This window comes from Sorex araneus, chromosome X (assembly GCF_027595985.1).
Source record: "Sorex araneus isolate mSorAra2 chromosome X, mSorAra2.pri, whole genome shotgun sequence".
NCBI lineage: Eukaryota > Metazoa > Chordata > Mammalia > Eulipotyphla > Soricidae > Sorex > Sorex araneus.
In genome coordinates, this window is record NC_073313.1 from 350,583,691 (window position 1) to 350,609,128 (window position 25,438).

At 43.2% G+C, this 25,438-nt stretch overlaps 1 protein-coding gene across 1 annotated transcript in view; it reads left to right on the forward strand.

Annotated features, from left to right (window-relative positions):
* The first annotated feature begins 2,337 nt into the window (after positions 1-2,337).
* Positions 2,338-25,438, forward strand: part of DDX1 (DEAD-box helicase 1) — a 33,133-nt gene continuing 10,032 nt past the window's right edge. The window contains exons 1-16 of the mRNA XM_055122838.1: positions 2,338-2,428; positions 5,568-5,619; positions 6,653-6,716; positions 7,728-7,757; positions 8,063-8,159; positions 10,266-10,313; positions 11,863-11,946; positions 12,184-12,267; positions 12,751-12,827; positions 13,992-14,064; positions 15,298-15,374; positions 15,501-15,615; positions 16,304-16,442; positions 19,572-19,632; positions 23,522-23,620; positions 24,838-24,927. Coding sequence (XP_054978813.1) covers positions 2,413-2,428; positions 5,568-5,619; positions 6,653-6,716; positions 7,728-7,757; positions 8,063-8,159; positions 10,266-10,313; positions 11,863-11,946; positions 12,184-12,267; positions 12,751-12,827; positions 13,992-14,064; positions 15,298-15,374; positions 15,501-15,615; positions 16,304-16,442; positions 19,572-19,632; positions 23,522-23,620; positions 24,838-24,927 — 1,206 coding nt within the window. The 5' untranslated portion in view covers positions 2,338-2,412. The remainder of the gene's footprint in view (positions 2,429-5,567; positions 5,620-6,652; positions 6,717-7,727; positions 7,758-8,062; positions 8,160-10,265; positions 10,314-11,862; positions 11,947-12,183; positions 12,268-12,750; positions 12,828-13,991; positions 14,065-15,297; positions 15,375-15,500; positions 15,616-16,303; positions 16,443-19,571; positions 19,633-23,521; positions 23,621-24,837; positions 24,928-25,438) is intronic.

Here is a 25,438-nt window from a genome sequence, read left to right on the forward strand (position 1 = left end):
ATATTTTACATATATATGTATATATTATTACCACAAATATTACCATCACGAATCACGAAATCCCATTGATCATCGAGTGGCTCGAGCGGTCTCAGTAACCTCTACATTCGTCCTATCCCTGAGATCTTAGAAGCCTTTCTCTTCTCGGCCTCCCCAACAATGCCGCATTGGAGGCTCTTTCAGGGTCAGGGGAATGAGATTCAGCTGGTTACTGGCTTTGGCATATAGATACACCATGGGAAGCTTGTGAGGCTGTCCCATGTGGGCTGGAAGATCACAGTAGCTTGCGAGTTTCTCCCAGAGGGAAAAGTAGATTATAAAATATTGCGTGGACGCTTTGCGTCTGCGCGTTTCTGAGAGCTTGCTTTTAAGTCTCTGGATGTTGGCCGTTGATGGGATTACACACATATATATGTTACACACATATATATGTTATATATATATGTATATATTATATATTGGGATGTCAAAAGACTGCGTGGCCGCCCACCAACTAGATGGTCAGACTGCTTTGTGAAAACCCTGAATGAATGATTTAAGGCTCTTCCTGTTCTTGGAGCAAGCAGATATCATTGGGCTACACTAAAACGCAACAGGGACAAATGGAGACATTATTGCCGCCCGCTGGAGAAAGTCAAAGATCAATGGGATAACAAGTGATACAAGTGATATTATTACTATATGCTGTGCTGTTTAGTCACTCACTGCTTGGCTACTTTCATTAAGATAGCAATCCTATAAGATAGGTATTACTATTATTGTAAACTGAGAGTTATTTGTGCGAGGTCAGACAGGGAGCCATGTGTCAGAACTAGAACGCAACCTCAGAGGCTACGGACGGCTCCCGAAGTAGTGCTTCTATCCATGTTTGTTGGAGGGATTTGCTTTTCTCCGTCTTCAGTGGCAGGCTACAGGAGTAACAGCAGGGCCCATCTGAGTAAGATAAAACTGAGATCCTCATGCTGTCATTCAGTGGCTTGGTGGCTTTAGAAAAGTTGCTTACCTCTCTCTCAAATCATCTGAGTGTCTTCTACGATAACTACATTTCCTGGCCGAGATGTTGGGGTGGAGTGGGGTGGTGGGGGTATTGATACATTCACTTTACATACCTCTTTGCAGAGAAAGGAATCAAAGCTTGCCTTGAGGCCAAATAAACGAAATTACCTTCAGGGTCCGGGGAAGGGAGGGAGATTGTGCAAAAACCTAGATCATCTGTGAGTCAAGGTATAGAATGACTGCATTCATTCATTCATGACTTGAGGGTGGCAGGAGGGAAACTGGGGACATTGGTGCTGGGGAATGTACACTGGTGGAAGGATAGGTGTTGGAACATTGTATGACTGAAGGAACAATAACAACTCTGTAACTTTGTAACTGTATCTCACTAGATTAAAGAGCACCTGGGGACACTGGTGCTGGGAAATGTACACTGGTGAAGGATATAAAAGTAATGTATAATAGAACACGAATATCCATGGCCAGGGAAAGCGGACTAGGAGGACTGTCAATGGTTGGAACTAACCACAAGTGTGTGGGGGGCTGAAGGTAGATAAGATAGAGAAGAAAGCAGTAAGACAATCATAGCTTAATAGCTGGGAGTGATCATGCTGGACAAGAACTGAGTGTTCAAAGTAGGTGAAGAGGGGCTGGAGCGATAGCACAGCGGGTAAGGCGTTTTGCCTTACATGCAACCAACCCGGGTTCGAATCCCAGCATCCCATATGGTCCCCTGAGCACCGCCAGGAGTAATTCCTGAGTGTATGAGCCAGGAGTAACCCCTGTGCATTACTGGGTGTGACCCAAAAAGCAAAACAAATTTTAAAAAATTTAAAAAAAAATTAAAGTAAGTGAAGGGATAGTCTTAACAACCTTTTAGTATCAATATTGCAAACCACAATGCCTAAAAGGAAAGAAAGAGAGAGAGAGACAGACAGACAGAGACAGAGACAGAGAGACAGACATGTGGGACAGGGTGGGGGCAGGTGGGGAGGGTGGCAGGAGGGAAACTGGGACATCAGTGCTGGGAAATGTACACTGGTGGAAGAATAGGTGTTGGAACATTGTATGACTGAAGGAACAATAACAACTTTGTATTTGTAACTGTATCTCAGGAGATTAGAGTGCACCTGGGACTCTGGTGCTGGGAAATGTACACTGGTGAAGGGATGGCTGTGGAAACACTGTATGATTAAAACCCAATCACGAACATTCGCTTTGTAAGGGTCTGTCTCACAGTGGGGAGGCTGGGAAACTCTCTGCGTCTATCTGCGGCCGGAACTCTTCTGCCCGGCCCCGCGTCCCGCCCCGACTCCGAAGTCGGTCGGTGTGCCGGCCGGAAGCGCGCACGCCCGGAGCGCGGCGTGACGTACGGAGGCAGCGGGCGGGGAGCGCGGGAGCGGCGGACGGGCCAAGATGGCGGCCTTCTCGGGTGCGTGTCCCGGGCGCGGGGCCGGGGCGGGCGCGGCCGGGGCGGCTCGGACGGCTGCTGCCAGCCGCGGGGTGCCGGCCGGCGGGAGGGGTGGGGAGGGGAGAGGCGGGGAGCCGCGGGAAAGTGGGGGGGGCCCTTTGCAGCCGGCAGCGCTGCCTGCACTTGCCGCCCGTGTGCAGGCCCCGCGGCTCGAGGCCCGCCCTCCCGCCCACCCCGCGCCGTGGCCGCGACCCGACACGGGGGCACCGGCCGCTGCAGAGCCCGCGCAGGGCCTGGGGACAGCGGGTACCGGCACACCGGCCGGCCGCCGCCGGGACGTGGCCACCGGGCTGGGGGAACCTCCTCTTCCGTCCACGCCTCGTAGGGACTGGCCGGTCGCCGGGGCCGGCGGGGCAGCGGGGAAGCACCGTTGGGCCTTGGTCCTGCTTTTCTTTTTTCTTTTCCTTTCTTTTTTTTTCTTTGCTTTTTGGGTCACACCCAGCGATGCACAGGGGTTAATCCTGGCTCTGCACTCAGGAATTACTCCTGGCGGTGCTTAGGAGACCATATGGGATGCTGGGATTCGAACCCGGGTTGGCTGTGTGCAAGGCAAACGCCCTACCCACTGTGCTATCGCTCCAGCCCCCCCCCCTTTTTTTCAAACTCTCCAAGTTCTTCCAAAAAATAAAAGGCCGAGGCATGCACCTTGACTTGATTGGCTGTGAAACAACATGGTCATTATGCACGTTAAATATCGAGGCCAAAGGAGAGGAGGGTTCATTGCTGGACATTTCTCCACCCCCCCACCCCCCTCTTGACCATCCCCAGCTCGGGAGCTGGAGTAAAACTCGCAGGGCACCTTCCGATTGATGGGCATGGTGAAGGCAGGCTGGTGGCTTCACCCTGTTATGTAGGCATTCCCGGGCTTTCATCTTTATATGTATGTAAGTTTATATATATATATATTTAATATTTCCCTCCTTGAGAGAACGTGAGGGATTTCCAGATCTTCCCTGCAGAGAAAGGATTTCCGATGGCTGGAGCTCCCATCTCCGGGTTGGGTTGCTGTGGGTGCCTCCCAAGCCCGCTGGATGGAGTGAAGAGCAGCTTAGGGAAGGGCTGCGGTTGGCTGGTTTCACTTCCTGAAGAGTTTGTCTTGTACATTTCAGGAAGGTTAAGTACAGGAGGAGAAGAGTCAGGGGCTTCGTGGGGAAAAGAAGCTAGAATTAAAGCACATTTATTCCTTTTATTCCTGAAGTGTTAAAAAAAATCTTATACTTGAAGCCTGGTTGTCATGCAGACAGAAAATGATTAGAATGAAAAAAAAAGGGGGGGGTGGGGCTGGAGCAATAGCACAGCGGGTAGGGCTTAGGGCTTAGGGCATTTGCCTTGCACGCAGCCTACCAGGGTTCAGCCTACCAGGGTTCAGCCTACCAGGGTTCAGCCTACCAGGGTTCGATTCTCAGTATCCCATATGATCCCCGGAGCACCACCAGGGGTGATTCCTGAGTGCAGAGCCAGGAGTAAACCCTGTGCATCGCCAGGTGTGACCCCCCAAAAGCAAAAATAAATAAATAAATAAATAAATAAATAAATAAATAAATAAAAGAAGTTGTGGGGAAAGACAACTCTTCTCTTCGACTTCTTTGCAGTTTGGGAAAGGGAAGGCAGCTAGATTCCAAAGGGGAGTTTCTTAGAAAGTTGCTTCTGTTGAGGCTTATGATCTTGAACTTTTTGATTTGTGGGTTTTTTACAGGAGGGGGTTAGAGGTGGATGACCTTTCTCTTTGGGGGAAAAAAGGTTTATGTACACGCCCATGTCATCAATGCTGATACTAGCCAGTTCATTATGACGCCTTAGTGTTGTGTCTGTTATATGATTCCTATCACTCAGTGCGAAGGAAAAGGAACTTTTGCAATGGACATTTTTCGACTCGATACCTGTCCTTTCAAAACAGTTTCAGCAAGGCAAAATTGTCTGTCTCTGGGGGTTAGACATATTTGAAGAACTGTTATTTTTCTAACACGAGTATGTATATGTTGAGGATAATAAATCTGCATTTTTTTGAGCACACAACTTTTTATTTAGAATCACTAAACACAATGACATTGTAAGAACAGTTTTTCTAAACACATTGTTCCTTTATAAGGTTTCACACTGTTATAAAAATAACACATGCTGTAAAAAAAAAAACAAAAAGGTTTTATAATAAGACAGATTTGTTCTTTATGATATGTGTAATTCTGCATTTTTAACAAATGCAAACTGAAAGCGAAAATCACTTCTTTGGAAAGGAGTCTTTATTTTGGCCAACTAATTATTCCACATATAATTATCCTTTACATTTCACTTTGACAAATGATGAAAGAACAAAACTACTCAGGAAGAACCCAAATCTATTGAGGACTGACTTTGAAGTAGCACTGTCATGTGAAAAGCCGAAGAATAGATTATTTCTTTGCCTGATATTCTCAGTTGTCCATGGTTTGGCCATTGACCCTTCCTTTTCTTTTTTTTTTTTTTTGCTTTTCGGGTCACACCCAGCGATGCACAGGGGTTACTCCTGGCTTTACACTCAGGAATTACTCCCGGCGGTGCTCAGGGGACCATATGGGATGCTGGGAATCGAACCCGGGTCGGCCGCGTGCAAGGCAAACGCCCTACCTGCTGTGCTATTGCTCCAGCCCAGACCCTTCCTTTTCATTTAAGTGGAATTTTGCTTATTGCTGCCAGTAGGTGTGGATTATTTCCACTTCTTTGTTCATTTTTCTGACATAGCTGAGGGTATTCACATCATACTTGAATAGCCAAGATGTATGACAACCACATTATAGGTAACGAGATGCTGTCTAACTGGCAGATTCTTCCAATAGTGTTTGAAGCGAAACTGCTACATGTGTATAACATACCGTTTTTAATCTTCCACTTTCTGCAAGCTTACACTAGCTGGGAGATACCAGGTTCATAGCTTGCCCATGAAGGTGTTTCTAGTAAATGAGTACTTAGATTTGAACTCAAGCTTCTCTCTAAGACTCGGTTGTTCCAAAGTGCCACACTAAGCAAGTGCCGTAAGCTGGAGTATGCTTGAAAGTCTTGCCCCTGTTCTGTGGGCAGTCGTTTTAAGAGCAGTATGATTTAAGTCTTTGATTTTCTTTTTCAGAGATGGGTGTTATGCCTGAGATTGCACAAGCTGTGGAAGAGATGGATTGGCTGTAAGTACACGAAGATTAAATGGATCTGTGGCCAGAATCTAAACAGCTTTTAGTGAGGTTGTCAAATGTTTTTTTTTTTTTTTTTTTTTGGTTCTAGTTGGGCAAGTGGAATTCGGTTTCCTTTCGAGTCTCTACATATAGAAGTTTAGTTTTGGGGAGGTGGGGGGGGCGGCACGCCTGTTCCTGTTGGTGCTTGGGACGCCTTGTAAGTTCAGGGGATCAAACTAGACCCTCTGCAGACTGCCTGTGCTTCTCAGCCCTTTAAACTATCTTCTTTTTTATTATTTTTTTTGGGGGGGGTCACACCCAGCGATGCTCAGGGGTTACTCCTGGCTTTGCACTCAGGAATTACTCCTGGCGGTGCTTGGGGGACCATATGGGATGCCGGGGATCGAACCCGGGTCGGCCGCGTGCAAGGCAAACGCCCTACCCGCTGTGCTATCACTCCGGCCCCTAAACTATCTTCTTACAAAATTGATTTGGCGGCCATCCCCAGTGGTGCTTCTCCAGGCCTGTTCCTACTGGTGACAGGCGTGGGTTGGGACATGCAGTGCTGGAGATTGAACCTGGGGCATCACTCATCCAAGGCACTTGGTCTCCAACCCCATCCCTGAGAAAAGCTTCCTTTCCAAGACTTCGAGATACTGTTGGCTGAAAATCACTGTACCACTGTCATCCCGTTGCTCATCAATTTGTTCGAGCGGGCACCAGTAACATCTCCATTGTGAGACTGGTTGTTACTGTTTTTGGCATATCGAATATGCCACAGGTAGCTTGCCAGGCTCTGCCTTGCGGGTGGGATACTCTCGGTAGCTTGCCGGGCTCTCTGAGAAGGACGGAGGAATCAAACCTGGGTTGGCTGTTTGCAAGGCAAACGCCCTACCCACTGTGCTATGGCTCCAGCCCTGAAAATACTTGGTAATATTTACCAAATAGTATTCCCTTTTAGGTTTACAGTTTAACTTGACTAAATTAGAATAGGTGATTAAAAAACCCAACAACAACTAACTATACTTCTTCAAAATGCTTCTAGTCTCCCAACTGATATCCAGGCTGAATCTATCCCATTGATCCTGGGAGGAGGAGATGTCCTTATGGTAGGTTTGAACTTGGTGATGTGGTGGGGAGCTGGGGACACGCAAATCAAGGGGTGGTAGTTACCCACTTTCAAATGCTCCATAGATTTATAAAGGGTGCTTTCACCAAGTTTATCACGAACATTCATGATGCACATTCTGTGTTCACTATGTTAGGTAGCGGTGGGGAATGCAAGTGGTTAGGACCGTCTTTGACCTTGAGAAGCTTGAACCTAGGAACACAGTAAGATGTGGACGTGGATGAATGTCCATTGCAGTGAGAAAGTGGCCAGGTGGCTTCGGGTAAGGCAAATGCCCTACCCGCTGCATTATCACTCCCGCCCCCAGGGCATCGTATTTGGAGTCTTTGTCGGTGCCCTGTTACAGTGTTTGGGTTTTGGCATAGGGATCTTTGAAAGTCTTTAAGCAGGACTGCATTACATGGGGAGAGCTAGTAAGGAGAGACGATTTGGTAGATGTTTTCGATGCGTATAGCCCTGAAAGATGAAATCCTGTTAGTCTGTCGTCCCCTTGTCCCATCGATTTCCTCCGGCGGGCACCAGTAACGTCTCCATGCGAGATGTGTTTTTACTGCTTATGGCATATTGAATACGCCACAGGTAGCATGCCAGGCTCTGCCGTGTGGGCGGGATGCTCTTGGTAGCTTGCTGGGCTCTCCGAGAGGGGCGAAGGAATCGAACTCAGGTTGACCACGTGCAAGGCAAATGCCCTACCTGCTGTGCTATCGCTCTAGCCCCCTGTTCGTCTACTTTTGTAATACTCTAGGAGAGACTGGGGGTTCGGATTTGAATGGCAGCAGTGTGGAAAAGAGGGAGACAGCCGATGATTCTTAAGGTAGGCACAAGGTGGGCAGTGACCGCTTTGACAGGAAACCTGGTGATCAGCAGGCACAGGGGAAGTCGAGGTTGCTGGTCAAGTGCTGGAGCTGTCTATGTGTCATATTCGCTCCAGACTTCTTTTATTGGCAACTTAGAATCTAACATAAACATTTCTCCTCCCCCCCCCATCCAGGCTGCTGAAACAGGAAGTGGAAAAACTGGTGTAAGTTAAATTTGGCTTACTTTCTAAGAGTTGGTTTTGACATTTTGAACCGTAATGCTTAAGACAAAATCATAAAGCAGCTTGTCCCAAAGCTGTAAGAAAATGACTGCTTACAACTGAGAGCAACGTTTTTGTTGCCAGTTAATTTTGATTTTTCCCTCTCTCAATCAACTCAGCTCTTATGTTCGTGTTATTTTGAGTCTGGGCAAATGAAATTAGAGTAGCAAATCTATAATCCCAGTTTGTGCATAACTTTCGTAATTCAGTCAACTGTAACTAACGTCACCAACTCACTTCTTTGAAAGGCTTTCAGTATCCCAGTCATCCAGATAGTTTATGAAACTCTGAAAGACCAGCAGGAAGGCAAAAAAGGAAAAACAACAATTAAAACTGGTGCTTCAGGTAATTTTTGTATGTTACTATTTTCCTTTTAATTACTAATCCTAAATTAGTGATTCTAATGCCAGACATTTACAGATGTTAGGTTTGTATGTGCATTGTCTGGGAAGTGGAGTTGGCATTTGGTATGAAGTGGTATTTAGAACAAGCAGTATACAGTAAAAGATTAATCCCAAATGTTCCTGGTCCTTTCTCTGAGAAGACTGGGATTTTAGAAACTTTATTTAGTTATTTTAATGATTTCTTGTTACATTTTATGCCTAATAATGAAAATGAATTGGTCCAGTGATTTTACAAATATTAAACTCTCTCATCAAACCCTCTGGGAAAAGTGTCACACGTTTTTCTTTAACTTAAAGAGGGAGCTTAAAAATTAAAACAGCGCAAATTTAAAAATTAGTTTTTTTTTAATGACCACACTGCAGTGCTCAGGATTTACGTATGTGGTCCTGGGGCTTGAATCAGGCTCGACCATATGGCAGGCAAGCACCTTACCCCTGTACTATCTCTTTGGCCCTAAAAGTCAGTTTCTTACTTCAAGTCCTGTCAGCATGGAGAGTGCTCCTTTTTCTAGAGTTTTTGGTCCGTTTTCTTCTGTGTAAAATCTTGATTCAGTTTCCTCATCTTTAAATTTCACTGTTTCTGTTAAGTGTTTTCTGCATTATTTTCTATCTTGACTTATCTATGGATTTGTTATATTTTTCCAATTTTATCTAAATCTTAAGTTATTTTTTCTGTCTGATAGCACTGAAAGCATTGTCACAAAATTGCAACATTAAGTGGCCAACAGCTTGACCTCTCAGCATGTTCTTCTAGTAGCTGGAGAGTAACAATAAGACAACAGTTCATGGAATAATCTCCTCTGTCAGTGAACTTTGAGAGAGAGATTGAATATTAACTACTTAGACTATTGGCCTATTCAAACGTAGTTTCAGGGGGCATGAGTGTTAGTACAGTGGGCAGGGCACTTGTCTTGCACATGGCAAACCTGGGTTTGATTCCTGGTACCACCTAATGATTCTCTGAGCACCAGCAGGAGGGTTCCCTGTGCACAGAGCCAGGAGCCAGCCCCGAGCACTGTTGGGTTTGGCCCCAGACAAAAGTACTTTTACAACCAGGAAGTGAGCACAGTAGGGTGGAGTTGGACCAGTAGTGCCCTGAGCATCAGTGTGGTCCAAAGCACAATTCTCTAAAAATAGTTTCAGAATCTTTGAGAACTACAAACCATCATTTGTGAAATGATCATAAAAGAGTATTTCAAGAGGTAACCAGAATGATAATAGTTCAAAAGAAATGTCTTATGAGGTGCAAGAAAGCTAGATATTTAGACATGGAGAAGTAATTTAAAAAAAAATAGAGAGATAGGATAATTGTTAAATCACTGATGGGATTTGGGGAGAAAAAGAATTATTCTGGAAAGTAGGACTAGGACAAGTAACTTACATAGGATTTCTTTTTAAGTGCTTCTTAGCCAATAATGGAAGAGTAAGTCTCAAGAGAATGTTACTTCTCCATCTGTCAGAGTATTAGCAGATGAAAGATGTCTTACTCAGAAATAATCTAGAAAAGATTTCTGCTTTGCATGTGAAGTTTTGCTTGAAAGGTTACAGTTGGCTTAAGTTATAATGATTTTTTGATTATCCATAGGTTAGTAAAGATACTCTAGAAAAAGGTGTCAGTTGCATCTTTGCAACTGAGGATGAAAAATGTGCAACTTCTGAATGTGATGTTGAATTAAGACTGAGGACATGATTTTCTTTTAGTAATAGTTCAGAGATAACTAGTTTGATTGTGGGATATAGGTCAGTTATTTCTACAATGATTAAAATCACTTTGACCTTTGATTAAAAAATACAATTTATCTAATGTTTTTGTCTTATTTTGTTGTTTTGGGGGGCTACAGCTAATGGCGCTCAGGCCATATTCCTGGTCCTGTGCTTAGGGGTCACTCTTGGCAGTGTTGGGGAGACCATATAAAATCCTGGGGATTTGAACTGGGCACAGCCACATGCCAGACATGTGGCTTAAGCCCTGTGCTACCTCTCCTTTATAAAGTATTTTTAATTTCATGTGTTTGTAGGTGATTTGTTTTCATTTTAATTTGTTTAGTGCTCAACAAATGGCAGATGAACCCATATGATAGAGGATCTGCTTTTGGTAAGTGGATGGCTTTTGGCAAATTGTGATTCAGAAACTTGGTTTAATAGCTGAAATATTAAGGTTATGAAAAAGAATAATAAAGCTTTAATGGAGGTTAAAATATGTCACCGCATATTTCTATGTAAATATAGGCATCTGCAACTACATTATGGAACTTAATAGAGGTATAATGAAAATTCCAATATATATGCGGAGTTAATATGTAGAAAAAAAACCATCTCAGTAGAAAAGGCAGTTTATTCAGTAAAAGTGTTGGCATATTGACTATTCATCTGGAGCAAGATAAAATTGATTATATCATAATCAATGAAGCATTCTAATTACTAATTCATAATCAGAAGCATTCTAATTACTGTGTATTTTGTGTGCATTTTAGACATTTTTATATAAGCTTAAGACATAATATGTACATATACAATTGTAAATTCAGGCATAGAACACTGCGTGAGCAATTTAGGAGTGGGGAAATTTTCATAACCCATATTGGAAACTCAGAAATTATAAGAGCTAGAAATACTATTAAAATACATGTATGAAAGATATCAAGAGGGAATAAAATCAGTAGCCAAAAAATAAGTGTAGAAAGAACATGTGCAGTGTTGACTGCGAAGCATTCTTGAATAGGTAGGAGGTGAAGTGGTACCTGTTTTGGTGAGAAAAAAAAGTAGACAATAAGGAAAATGGCAAAGGGTAAGACTAGACAGTCTACATAAGAGCAAATCTAAATGACTAATAAGCATGTGAAGATAAAAAAAAATTCTTGGTAGTAAAGAAATGGTAGCAAGGTACTGTTTGGAAGGTCTGCATTCAGACGTTGAGTTCGTTGGAAGCCCCTCTTTTCTGGGGCAGAAGTGACGTGTACTTCCCACTGTAGACCAAAGCCACGTGCTTTGCTAGCGCCCGTAAGTGCCAGCACACTACGTGCTGACCTTGATGTCTGTTAAAGAAACTCCACCTCGGAGTGCCTTGGTGCAGCTGATAGTATAGCTAATGCCCACAGGCTGTCTTCGTCACGCCTTGGTCCTGCCTTGCCTGTGGTTTCTGGATTCATGCACGGGGAGTCATGCTGGAGGCAGTTTTGTAGTTTAGTATCACTCGGGTTCAAATTCAAGCCTAAGTTCAGAGCAGCAGGTGTTGACAAGTGACTGTGGTGTCATTTCGTGCAAAGGATCCTTGAGTGTCCCTTTCTGGAAAGGCTTCTGGGGAGTAGTTGTCTAGCCGCGCTCATGCTGGTGCTGCAGCTTCTGGGATGCAAGTGTGGCTAGGCGCGGGGCGGGGCGGGGCGGATTTCCTTCTAGACGTGGTGTAAAATCTTGTCCTAGTGCACAGGTATAGAAGTGTAGAAACTCATCCTAGCCAAGACTCCTAGCTGCTGAGTACAGGCACTTACTCAGGGGAGGCCCCTGCTGTCCCTCGGGAATCGGCAGGTGTAAGTCTGGAGAACTGCAGCAAGTGAAGCAATCAAGTGAGACTGAGTGAGAACTTACTTCAGGTTGTGTAATTTGTACAAGCTGCACTGACCCTTCTTTTTTCCCCTCAAATCCAGCGATTGGTTCAGACGGCCTGTGTTGTCAGAGCCGAGAAGTAAAGGAGTGGCACGGGTGTAGAGCCACGAGAGGATTGACAAAAGGTATGCAACCACTTTGAAGCAGCTGTAGCCTTTTGCGGTGATGTGTTAGTACGTGAGTTTTCTCTGAAGAGCTTGAAATCAAAGGTCTGAAGAGGTTTTTTTCATGTTGCAGAACAGTTGACAGCTCTTCATTTGGTACATGCAGATTGCACTCGAGGAACTGTGTGAAGGGGGCTGTGTGATAAGTCAGTCCTACGTGCATGATTCGTTTCAATTTTAAATGTCTTGCCCTTGTAGGAAAACACTACTATGAAGTCTCCTGTCATGATCAGGGGTTATGCCGAGTGGGGTGGTCTTCTATGCAGGCCTCCTTAGACCTTGGTAAGTGTTCGGAAATAAAAGGAATCTGTCGCTTTATACGTGTGGGCTGTTAGCATTTATTATACTGGGAAGTAAAACGGTAACTATGTAAAGCTTATGTTTTACAGACATGGAATTAGTAGTTGTTATTTCTCAGTTAGTTCCAAAAGAGATTTGAAGTGATTTACAAAAAATATATCCAAGTATAAGGGAAAAATCATTTGGAGGAATAAACTTTAGCAATTGGGAGGGCTTGGGCTGTGTAACTCAGTGGTAGAGTACTTGTTGTAAGTGCATGAGACCCTGGACGTTATCCCTGGGACACATCAGACACACACATGGACACACATGTGTGTATGTGTATGTAAATGATGTCAAGATGTAGTTGCCATTCATAAATATGCATAAAATATTGCTTAGTTGCATAACATTAATGCCAAAATATAAACTTCTTTCAGGGCTTTTCCATTTAAACATTTTTTTGATCGAATGCTTTAAATCTAGGTACTGACAAGTTTGGATTTGGTTTTGGTGGAACAGGGAAAAAATCCCATAACAAACAGTTCGATAATTATGGAGAGGTAAGTGTAATATTAACTGTTTTGTTTGGGGGCCACAGTCGGCAGTGCTCAGGGCTTACTCTGGTGCTGTGCTCAGAAGTCACTTTCGGTGGAGTTTGGGGGACTATATGTGATACTGGAAATTTCAACCAGGATCGCTGTGTGCAAGGCAAGCACTGTAACCCACTGTACTATCTTCCAGCCTGGATAACTTAATTGTTAATTTAATCATAGCATTAGTAATTTGCCTTTTCATATTTGTGGCATCACTTGTGCATGACTAAGGATCTAAAAATGATTCTCAGAGTTAAGTGAATTTTCTGAATATTTTCTATAGTGTAAAATTCAAATTTGGATGTAAGTAAACATGTTACATGGTGATAAATATAATAGTCATTATTTGCTTCTGAAGTGTACTTTGCATCTCTTCACCTTATCTTGATTTTGGCTCTGGTGTTAATATGTATTACTCATTTCTTAATTTTGGTCATGGTGGCTCTAAATACAGTTGTTTTGGCGAGTCTAAATCTGTAGTAATGTTGATCAAAATGTCTGATGTACTATAATATTATTTTTGTTTATTTTTGTTGCTTTAGTGTCATACCTGGAAGTGCCCAGGGTTTTTTGTTTTAATTTTAAGCTGTTTCCCTTTTTTAAAATTTGTTTTAGTTTATTTTTTTAATAGAGTTTTTAATTGAATCACTATGAGATGAGATAGACCCTTCCAAAGAATGCCCAGGTTTTTTAATCTTGGTATGGTGCCAGGGGAGTTGTTCCGAGTTCTGATCGGGGGACGGTGTGGTGCTGGGGACTACACCTGAGACTCCTGCATGCAGAACATGAGGTCCAGCCCTCGGAGCCTTCTCCCCCACTCCCTAAGAATCGTTTTAAGACCTATAGTTGAGCTTCAAGGGATTTTTTTGAAGTGCTAGTATGTAATCTTTTTAAAAAGATTTCATTACTGAATCACTGTGAGATAGATCTTGACAAAGCTGTTCATAATTAGGTTTCAGTCATACAGTATTACTGTCCCAACACACATCCCTCTGCCAGTGTCCATGTCTCAGCACCAGTGTACCAGTTTCCCTCCCGTCACCATCCTCCCTGCCCCCCATCAGCGATAGTATGTATTTTAACTTTAAGATTTTCCTTTTGTTAACAGCATTTGACTTTCTGGTTTTCTAGGAGTTCACTATGCATGATACCATTGGATGTTACCTAGATATAGATAAAGGACAAGTCAAGTTCTCCAAAAATGGTAAGCTGTCTTTGGATCTTATTAGAGGAGAGAGGTACTTAATACTACTGATTTTTTTTTTTTTTTCCTGGGGTTGGGGGCACAGCTTGTTTTGGCTCTGTGCTCAGGGATCCCTCCTGGTGGGACTTGGAGGACCATTACTCTTAATGGTGCTCAGGGCCATATGCAGTGCTGGGAATTGATCGGGGTTGGCCACCTGCAAGTTATACAACGGGGGTTTCGATGGGGGGCTGGAGCAATAGCACAGCGGGTAGGACGTTTGCCTTGCATGCGGCCAACCCAGGTTCGATTCCCAGCATCCCATATGATCCCCTGAGTACCGCCGGGAGTAATTCCTGAGTGCATGAGCCAGGAGTAACCCCTGTGCATCGCTGGGTGTGATCCAAAAAGCAAAAAAAAATAAATAAAAGTAAAGTTTTTTAAAAAAAATTTATTACTTAATTAGTGAATCACTGTGAGGGTACAGTTACAGATTTACACATTTTCGTGCTTGTGTTTCCCTCATACAATGTTCGAGAACCCATCCCTCCACCAGTGTCCATTCTCCACCACCAATAAACCCAATATCCCTCCCACCCCCCAATCCTATCTCCCCCCACCCCACCCTGCCTCTGTGGCAGGGTATTCCGTTTTGTTCTCTCTCTCCAATTGGGTGTTGTGGTTTGCAATAGGGGTATTTTATTTTAAAATAAAGTTTAAAAAAAAAAAGAGGTTTCGTGGAGTAATGGGTTAATGACGGGGAGCTTGATTGGAAATCAGTTGAAGTGGATGGATATAGGGTGTTTTACTCCAAAAAATGGAGATGAAAAGTAGAAGGTAAACGGAAGAAGTGTGTCTTGATGTTTGTATGAGAGATGTTTTCTGTTTTTCATTATGGGGTGTCTAGTGACAGTGGGTAGGGAATATTGAAAATGTAGAGTGGGGAGAGTATTGCTAGGAGGAGCTCTCTGGGCCCCCTGAGTACTGCTAGGGACTCCCTCCTACAGAAGAAACAAAAACAAACCCAAAACAACCCCCCTACACAAGAGCAAACCTAAGTTAAAGACACGGGGGAGGAGGACAGTTGGTGAATCAAGGTCAAAGAGGAGAGTAGTCTTGCGTAGCAGGTAGCTTAGCCACTTTCAGGGGGAAAGCGTGACTTCAGGTCACTTGGTAGATTCAAAAGTTTGAGCCTGTGGACGTTCCTTTTCTGATACTCCACAGATTCCTTACACTGATTCTTGTATTTTTAAGGAAAAGACCTTGGTCTGGCCTTTGAAATACCTCCACATTTGAAGAACCAAGCCCTTTTTCCTGCCTGTGTTCTCAAGGTAATTAGTCTCAGTCAAAGTTTGCTGTGATCATAAGCCACTTGGACGGGCAGGAGTTTGCTTTGGTTAGTTTACAGGTAGGTTAAGTATTAAAAAAAAAAAAAAATCCCCTTTATTCACTGCTAGAACGCGGAGCTGAAGTTTAATTTTGGTGAAGAAGACTTTAAGTTCCCACCGAAGGATGGTTTCGTTGGTCTTTCCAAGGCATCTGATAGTTTCGTTGTCAAATCACAGCATACAGGTATTGCTCCTCGGGGGGTAAGGATTTAAAGAACTGGGTGTTGGTGAAAACTTCTCGTAGTGAACTAGTCCCAATCCCCGCCTTGCCGTTCTGGTCATGCTTCTTTATTTCACGCACCAGTAAGAGTTAATTTCAAGACCCCACTCAGATACTCCTCTCAGCAGCTCAGGCGTTTGGGGATGCTCAGTCCTGGTGGTGTTCCTCCCTACTCACAGGCCGTGTGCTTGGCGTCAGCAGCATGGCGTCCCGTACTTTACATGTGTGGATTATTTCATCTGCACAGCAACCCTCGAAGGTCTCCCATTTTACAGACGAAGAACTTGAGGCTTAGTGACTTGAATTCACAGAGCAAGGAAGTGGTTGGGCTCACTTTAGACCCAAGCAGTGTGATTCCGAAGCTCACGCTCCTCCCCACGGCACTGCCTACTTGTATTACACTCATTCACACAAGTATGTGTGGTCACCTGTTTGTCACACAGTATGCAAACCCGTCACAATTATCGCAGGTAGATTTAAGGAGGCCCAACTTCTTCTTAGGAATCGAATCTTTGTTCTCTTTGACTGTTTTGGCAGTAATTTAAAATTTCGATACAGAAATTTTAAATTTCGGTCTGCTCATATTTTGCAAAGAAAGGTATTTTGATTTGTGTGATTTGAATGTGTTCTAATATTCTTTTATTTCCTGAAGGTAGTGCACAGGTGGCACAAACAAAATTTCTTCCCAATGCACCGAAAGCTCTCATTGTGGAACCCTCTCGAGAGTTAGCTGAACAAACTTTGAATAACGTCAAGCAGTTTAAGAAATACATTGATAACCCAAAATTAAGGTAATGAAAGCTTTATTGTGTGCTCAAATTCCCATTGTCGAAAAAATGAGGTAGAAACTTAGTACATATGCATAGACAGGTGTGATTACAAATTTGACTTTGATATTTGGTTGCAGTTTCTCTATAAAACTCCTAAGTGGTTTTTGTTGTTGGTTTATGTTTTTTGGGCCACACGGGGCATTGCTTAGAGGTCACTCCTGCTCTGCACTCAGGAATCACTCCTGCAGTGCTCAGGGACCATATGGGATACCGAATCAAACCCGCCTCAGCTGTGAGCAAGGCAAGCACCCACTGTACTAGCTCTCTGGCTCCTACTTTTTAAAAATTTGTTTAAGGAGGAAAATCGGCTTCCGTAGCTGATTCCTTGTCGCCACTCTGGCACCTGGTGCTGTCGGATTTGAGACTGGACTCAACTAGGAGTAATTCTGCTTAGACACTGAGCATTCTTACACGAGTCACCTTTCCGTTTCATTTATTTTGCACTCCATACATTACGTTAGAAGAAGGTGGGTCGCCATCATGTGGATTTGGGGGCGGGTGGGGTGGGATTCAGGGGGCCCAGGGGTCACTGCCAGTGGTACTTGGCACTGAGCAGGCCCGATGGTTCAGTGGTCCAGCTGGCAGTGTGGTGCTGCTTGGGCCAGCGGTCTTGGGGCCCGGGGGGGGGGGGGGGGGCGGCGAGTGCTGGCAGTGCTCAGGGGCCTCCGGAACTCTGCCCTGCAGTGCTCTGCTGGGGAACAAACTGGGAGTCTTGAACAGTTTTCCTTTCTCCAACAATTGCTCATTTTGTGGTGATTTGTTTAATCTGGGCAGCATATATAGATAGAATTAGAAAATAAATGCCCATTTGACCCAGCAATACCACTGCTGGGAATATATCCCAGAGAGGCAAAAAAGTACAATCGAAACAACATCTGCACATGTATGTTCATCGCAGCACTGTTTACAATAGCCAGAATCTGGAAAAAACCCGAATGCCCCAGAACGGATGACTGGTTGAGGAAACTTTGGTACATCTATACAATGGAATACTATGCAGCTGTTAGAAAAAAGGAGGTCAAGAATTTTGTAGTTAAGTGGATGGGCATGAAAAGTTTCATGCTGAGTGAAATGAGTCAGAAAGAGAGAGACAGACATAGAAAGATTGCACTCATCTATGGTATATAGAATAACAGAGTGGGAGACTAACACCCAAGAACTGTAGAAATAAGTACCAGGAGGTTGACTCCATGGCTTCGAGGCTGGCCTCACGTTCCGGGGAAAGGTCAACTCAGAGAAGCGATCACCAACTACATTGTAGTCGAAGGCCATGTGGGGGAAGGGAGTTGCGGGCTGAATGAGGGCTAGAGACTGAGCACAGCGGCCACTCAACACCTTTATTGCAAACCACAACAGCTAATTAGAGAGAGAAAACAGAAGGGAATGCCTTGCCACAGTGGCAGGGTGGGGTGGGGGGGAGATGGGATTGGGGAGGGTGGGAGGGACACTGGGTTTACGGGTGGTGGAGAATGGGCACTGGTGAAGGGATGGGTTCCCAAACTTTGTATGAGGGAAGTATAAGCACAAAAGTGTATAAATCTGTAACTGTACCCTCACGGTGATTCTCTAATTAAAAATAAATAAATTTAAAAAAAAAAAAAAAGAAAATAAATGCCCTTTTGTGAATGGTTTTCCAATCAGCATAATGTTTTCAAAATTCATTAATATTTTAGTTCCTGTCAGAACCTGATACATTTTTATCCCCCAGAAGCTCTTCGCTAGGTACCTAGACCACTTTGCTTCCTTTGTGTTCTTTCCACTTTCTGTCTCAGTGTTTTTCTCTGGACAGCTTCATTTCTCCTAGCTGTACATGTAGGAATGGAGTTGCTAGGCCAGACCATATGGTACCTATATGTTTAACATTTTCAGGCATTGCTGAAGTTTGTTCCAAAGTGATTGCATTATTTTGCATTCTTTTTTGGGGGGTGAGCGGTTGGCCACACCTGCCTGTGCTCAGGGCTTACTCCTGGCTCTGCTGGGCCTGGGGGGACCATATGGGGTGCCGGGGATTGACCCCTTGTCGGCTGTGGGCCAGGCAAGTGCCTTATCTGCTGTACTGTCGCCCCGGCTCCTCACGCTGCGTTCTTACCTAGTCGTGGCTAGAGTTCCAGTTTCTGTACTTCCTCACCGGCAGTCACCATCGCTCTGACTGGAGTGTCCTGATGGATATGATGGCATCTTATTCTGGTTTGATTTGCATTTCCCTAATATATAATGATATACGACGTGTTTTTATATGATGATTGGCCATTTGTAATGAGCACTCAAGCTCTTCAATTCTCAGATGATTATTTGCCTTACTTGGTTGTTGAGCTGTGTAAGTTGTGTATGAATTCAGATACATGACTTGATATGCAAATACCTTCTTTCATTCTACGAGCTTTTTCACTTTCTTGATGGGTGTTCTTTGAGTCACACTGATTTTTAATATTTTTAAAAATTTGTTGCTTTTGATTTTTGTATAGTATCTGAAGAAGCGTGACTTAATTTAGATCATGAAAATTGACACCTAAGGACATCAGTTTTATATCTGTGATCCATCAAATTTTGGAGATGATAAGGGATTTTATGTCATCCTTTTGCATGGATAGACCTGTTTGTTAGAAAGAATGTTTTCTTCCCAGTGAATTGTCTTGACAAGGCTAAATGATTTAAATCAATTTTTTCAAGTATTTAAATGAGAAAAATTGAAATAGCACAAAATAATACTCTGTGATGTCTTCTTTCATTCCACTCCTTGGTGTCTAATTACCCTGTTCAGAATAACTTTCTAAAATTACTGTCTACATATGCTTTGTAGATGTCGTTATGTCCATATGAACGCATGTGTCTAAAACACAATTGAAATTAGTTTTCCAAGCCCTGAGTCCTGCTGGTACAAAAAGAGACATGGATGCGGACTGAGTTTTATACGTCTGAGCTTTCACCTCTGGTTTCCAGACCCGGGCTCTGTGTGGCAGCTGGCAATGAAGTGCTTTCCTTAGAGATTCTTTATGGCATGGATGCTTATTAAATGTTCATTTCTCTCTACTTAACCCAGCTGAGCACAGTCTTTATTTCCCACATCATTCCTTTTGGTGTTGATTTCAGGGAGCTGCTGATAATTGGAGGTGTGGCAGCACGCGAGCAGCTTTCTGTTTTGGATAATGGGGTAAGTGTGCTCTTAATTTATTTTAAAGGTTTTGGTAATACAGTATTATAGTGTGTCCAGAAACACACACACACACACACACACACACAGCTGAAATGAGAACACAGTGTTATAGTTGTTCAAACATCTTGTAAGAATATCTTTCCCTTCCCTAGAGAATACAGAACATTCGTCTCTGCCAAGCTCTCCAGGCAGAATTCCAGCGTCCATGAATTCCTTTTTAGGTTTACCTTGAGAATTCTCTTCTAGCCTTTATGAATGAAAAGTAATTTCTAATGGGGATAGTGGAAAAAGAAGAGGCTGACTCTGGGAATAGAAGCGGGAATAATGTAATTTCAGGGAAGGGTAGAGTTTGGCAGTGATGTGGGGAGGTAGCAAGGTGGCGGCGCCGCAGTGAGGAGGGCGGTGCCGGTGTGGAGGAAGGGGGTGTCTGAAGGGTGACGCTCAGCTGTGCCGCTGCGAGTGTCAAAGCTCAGATCCTCGTTACTGGGGAAGAGGCTTGGGAAGTGGTGGGTTTGTTTTTATTGTTTTGGGGCCACACCTGGCGAAGCTCAGGGGTTCCTCCTGACTCTGCACTCAGGAATTACTCCTGGAAGCACTCAGGGGACCATATGGGATGCCAGAGAACGAACCCGGGTCTGTCATGTGCACGGCAAATGCCCTAAGCCACTGTATAATCGTGCCAGCCCCAAGCTTGGGAAATTCTTTCTTTTTTTTTTTTTTTTTTTTGCTTTTTGGGTCACACCCAGCGATGCCCAGGGGTTACTCCTGGCTCTGCACTCAGGAATTACTCCTGGTGGTGCTTGGGGGACCATATGGGATGCCGAGGATTGAACCCGGGTCGGCCGCGTGCAAGGCAAACGCCCTACCCGCTGTGCTATCGCTTCGGCCCAAGCTTGGGAAATTCTTAATTGTGCTTATCAGTCCTGTGAAGCTTAATGCAAGCAGGACTTTGTAAAATATTTTATGAGTATGAAATAACTTTAAAATTTTCTATTCTCTTGGGGCTGGAGTAATAGCACAGTGGGTAGGGTGTTTGCCTTGCGCGAGGCCGACCTGGGTTTGATTCCCAGCATCCCATATGGTCCTCTGAGCACCGCCAGGGGTAGTTCCTGAGTGCAGAGCCAGGAGTGACCCCTGTGCATCGCCGGGTGTGCCCCAAAAAACAAAAAACAAAACAAAACAAAAATTTTCTATTCTCTTCCCTAAATATTTGGTTCTTTAATCTAAAATGCCAGCTATTAAGCCAGAGCCAGCAAATAGGTCCTCCTTCCCCCCCTCAATTTCCATCGGTCCCCCTCTCAAACAGACTCGTAGAGCTGTTGAGTTTGTTACTACTCTTCTAACATAGCCATATTGTTTGGATGTTATTTAGTGGGTTGAGTTTTAGCAATTTAGGAAAGATTCAATATACGCATTCACAATTTTGGCTTTACAAAACATCTCAAATCAGTTTCTGCCCTTAAGTTGCAAAATTTCCGAACTCATTTTTTTCAGCCGTGGCACTTTAGGGAATTAAAATGTCAGTCAGATCCTATATTTTGGTACTGGCTGAAGTAAATGGGATAGTGAAGGCATGTTAATTTGTAGCTTTCTTAGCAAGATTTAAGTTTTCATTTCATTCTAAGAGGATTGTGTGTGTTCTACTCTTATTCCATCACACAGTTTTGAGATTTATTTACGAATATATATTTTTTGTACTGTTGTATTTTGGGACCAAGGGATACAGTGCCATACTATGCTTGGGATACTGTGCCATAGTGTGGATTGAATTTAGGACCTTACTCATGCAGGGCATGTGTTCTCCACCCCAGACCCCTCTGTCCTTGGTAGTCTGCTTCTGTCATCTTCTGTTACCTTTATTGGTATCTTCTGTTGCCCTAATTTACCATCCCCTCGGGTTCAGCCTGTGGTTTAGATTGGAACTTGTAGTAAGAGGGTTGAACCGTTTAACTTTAAAGTTAAATTCAGATTATTGGAAGAGCGGGCGGGATTGGGGCTCACCTGGCAGTACCCAGGGCCTGTCCCTTCTGCTGGTGCTTAGGGAATCATATGCTCTGCAGGGGTTCACGCCTGGGTCCCCCACATGGAAGGCAAGTTCCTTACCCACTGTCCTGTCTCTCTGACCCCCAGTTGGTGTTTTTCATAACTTCAAGTTGCCGTATTATGCAACATGTACATTTGAGACCTGATGGAATGATTGATGAAATTATACAGTCATATAAATATTTCTCTTGGACTGATTTCATTAACCTGATCCTTTTTTGTGTGTTAGTTTTTTTTTTTTTTTCCTTATTTGGCTTTTGGGGCCACACCTGGTGATACTCAATGGGGCTATTTCTTTCTCAGTGCTCAGGGTCACTCCTGGAGGTGTCCAAAGGACCGTGCAATGCTAAGGGTCCATCCAGGGCCTCTGATTAGACACAGCATGCACACGGGCCCTTTGGGCTGACTCCTGGATCTTTATTCCTGTTGTCACACTAACTCTCCCTGTGGAGATTAAGGGGGCAGGAAACTCAGCTGGTGGCTTAGAATCCTGCAGCAAAGAACCAGAATCAAGTTTTGTAAATGGCTGTGTGCTGCTCTGCGCCTCTCAATAGAGTCTCAGAGTACTTAACAGATTTTATCCTTGTATTTTGACTGTATTCTTCAGGGTGTGCTGAAACTTGCTTATAGTTATCAAAGTAAATTAAACTGTTTCAAAAATGTGTTCCCCTCCCCGTGGGAATATGCCTCACGTAGGATTAAATTGAAATTTCATTCAACACAATTTTCTGTTTGTTCGGGGGTGAGAGATTAAAGTAACGAGACTAGAGTAGTGGATTTATTTGAAGAAAGTTTAATATTTTATAGTTTAGGATAGAGAAAGCAAGTAGAAAAAATAGTTTTTTTTCCTTTCAGATCTGTTGATAAAGAACAGAAGTTGTAAAAGTTTAGTTTACTGAGTGTATCGAAATAATTATGGACTACTCCAAGAGTGACCCTGAGACAGAAACAGTCAACAGAATAGCCTAGAAATAGGCCAGGACTCTGTTTTGTGCATTACCGTTATTTTCTTCTCACAACTTTACTGCCTCTGGGGTAGTACTTATTCTTGTTTTTACAAATTAGGGAACGGGCTTTTACTTGTGTTAACTAAACTGCATAATCATCTTATTGGTAACCCTTCCTCTGAAGCCCATGTCCCTGGTCACTGTACCCATGGACTTGATTTTGCTTTTTTTTTTTTTGGAAGAGGGGTCTCACCCTGAGATGCTCAGGGGTTACTCCTGACTCTGCACTCAGGAATTACTCCTGGCAGTGCTCAGGGCACCATACGGGATGCTGGGAATTTAGCTTGAGTTGGCAAATGCCCTACCCGCTGTGCTATTGCTCCAGCCTCACCCATGGACTTAATTAAAGATATATATGCCCGAGAATTGAGAGTGTTAGTTGTCCTGGCACAGGGATTAATATACTCTTCCCTTTGTGTACACATTTCAAAAAGGATCCAATTGAAATTATAAGAGGTTAAGTTGAAGTCACGGTTGAATAATGAATGGTGGTAAAGTTGGATTTTAAATCCTGGTTTAACTTCAGAATTTCTGTATCTTCATTGACTGATAAATTCAGTATGCAGAGATTCAGATGCAGTTTTTGGACTATACCAAGTTAAGCTCAGGGCTTACTCCTGGCTGTGTGCTCTGGGATCACTCCTGGTGGTGCTTGGGGGCTGTACGCAGTGTGGATGGTTGAACCCAGATTGGCTGCTCACAAGGCAAGTGTTTTAACCTCTGGACTGGCTCTTTGGTCCATATTCTTATAAGTTGACCATTGTATGTTGCTATTTGATGATTAAGAGATCAGAGCTTTTCGGTTTTCATTTGGTGTTTCTTTTGATATGTTTTAGGTAGATATAGTTGTTGGCACTCCGGGAAGACTAGATGACTTGGTGTCGACTGGAAAACTGAACTTATCTCAAGTTAGATTCCTCGTCCTGGATGAAGCTGTATGTTGAAATATGGTCACACTTTAAAAAAAGACATTTGCTTATATATTTGGAGATGCATTTTTTTTTTTAATTATTAACAAAAAAATAGATTTTCCCTCATGATCCTAAGAGCTAGTTCTTACCATCTGGTCTGTTCTCATCTACTTCTTTTATTTATATAAATATTATATGTAATCGAAATCAAGGTAGGAATTTGGAAATTGTTTTTATCGTGTCATAAGTGTAGTATGCCATTATTATTTTAATTTTTTTTTCGGCTTTTTTTGGGGGCCACACCCGGCGATGCACAGGGGTTACTCCTGGCACATGCACTCAGGAATTAATCCTGGCGCTGCTTGGGGGACCATATGGGATGCTGGGAATCGAACCTGGGTGAGCCACATGCAAGGCAAAAGGTCAACCCACTGTGCTATCGCTCCAGCCCCATAGTATGCCATTATTGATGAACAGATTTTAAAGACTTTCACTGGTCTATTATGTGGCTGCTTTCTGGTTTATTTAACCATTCTTGTAACAAGATAGGTTTTTTTTTAATTTCAAATAGCTATCTTTGTGGTATGTGATTTTTTTATTACTATATTTTCTTTGTCAGAGCTGCAAAAAGGTGGTATGTGATAGCACATAATTTTTTCATTTTTTGCTTTTTGGGTTACACCTGGTGATGCACAGGGGTTGCTCCTGCCTCATGCACTCAGGAATTACTCCTGGTAGTGCTTTGGGAACCATATGGGATATCAAACTCGGGTCGGCCACGTGCAAGGCAAACGTCCTACCCGCTGTGCTATTGCTCCAGCCCCACATAATTGTTTCTGAAGCTCTTGATACACACTTCCAAACTATTTTTAAAGTTAGGTTAGCCTAACTTTGTTGAACTAATCCAAAGTTTTTCAGCACTTTTGCTTTTTTATATTAAAACTATGGTTAGGGGTATGCAGGTAGACCCATTAACTCAGTTATTTTGAAATAATGAGAGCTTGGCTTTTGCATTGTTGATTGTGAACTTTTTATATTTTATTCATATAAAAATTAAAGTTGAATTTGTAAAATCCAATTGTTTTTTTAATATCAAATGGAAAAAATTTAAATATGAGGACATGTATTTGTATGAATTGTTTTCTATGCTTTACATTTACATTTAGTAAAGAAAGACTTTGCTAACGGATTTAAAAAAAAAAAAACCCAACAATTTAAGCCTTTCTTTGCTTCTCTTGCAGGATGGACTTCTTTCTCAAGGTTACTCCGATTTTATCAATAGGATGCACAGCCAGATTCCTCAGATTACCTCAGATGGAAAAAGACTTCAGGTATAGAATGACTGACACATCTTTAAATGCCAGCTCCTGTACAAATACTCATTACCTGAGCTTAAGAACTCTGATAGAAAGCGTTCTTAGAAGCAGCTTTTAGAACTTTTTTTTTTTTTTTTTTTTTTTTTGCTTTTTGGGTCACACCCAGCGATGCTCAGGGGTTACTCCTGGCTTTGCACTCAGGAATTACTCCTGGCGATGCTTGGGGGACCACATGGGATGCCGGGGATCGAACCCGGGTCGGCCGCATGCAAGGCAAACGCCCTACCCGCTGTGCTATCGCTCCGGCCCCAGCTTTTAGAACTTAAGAGAGGGACACTTGAAGAAATTCCTCTGCTGTTTTAGGAGACTATGAGTAGAAAAAAAATTCTCAGATTTTTTTTTTTTTTTTTGTACAGAGCATTTAGAGTTTATAGTTCAGCCTCTGAGTAGTGCTTCCTGTTTGAAGGAAAGCTATCTTGAGCTGTTGGAAAACAATTGTTGGTTTCCTTAGTAATTATTTATTCGG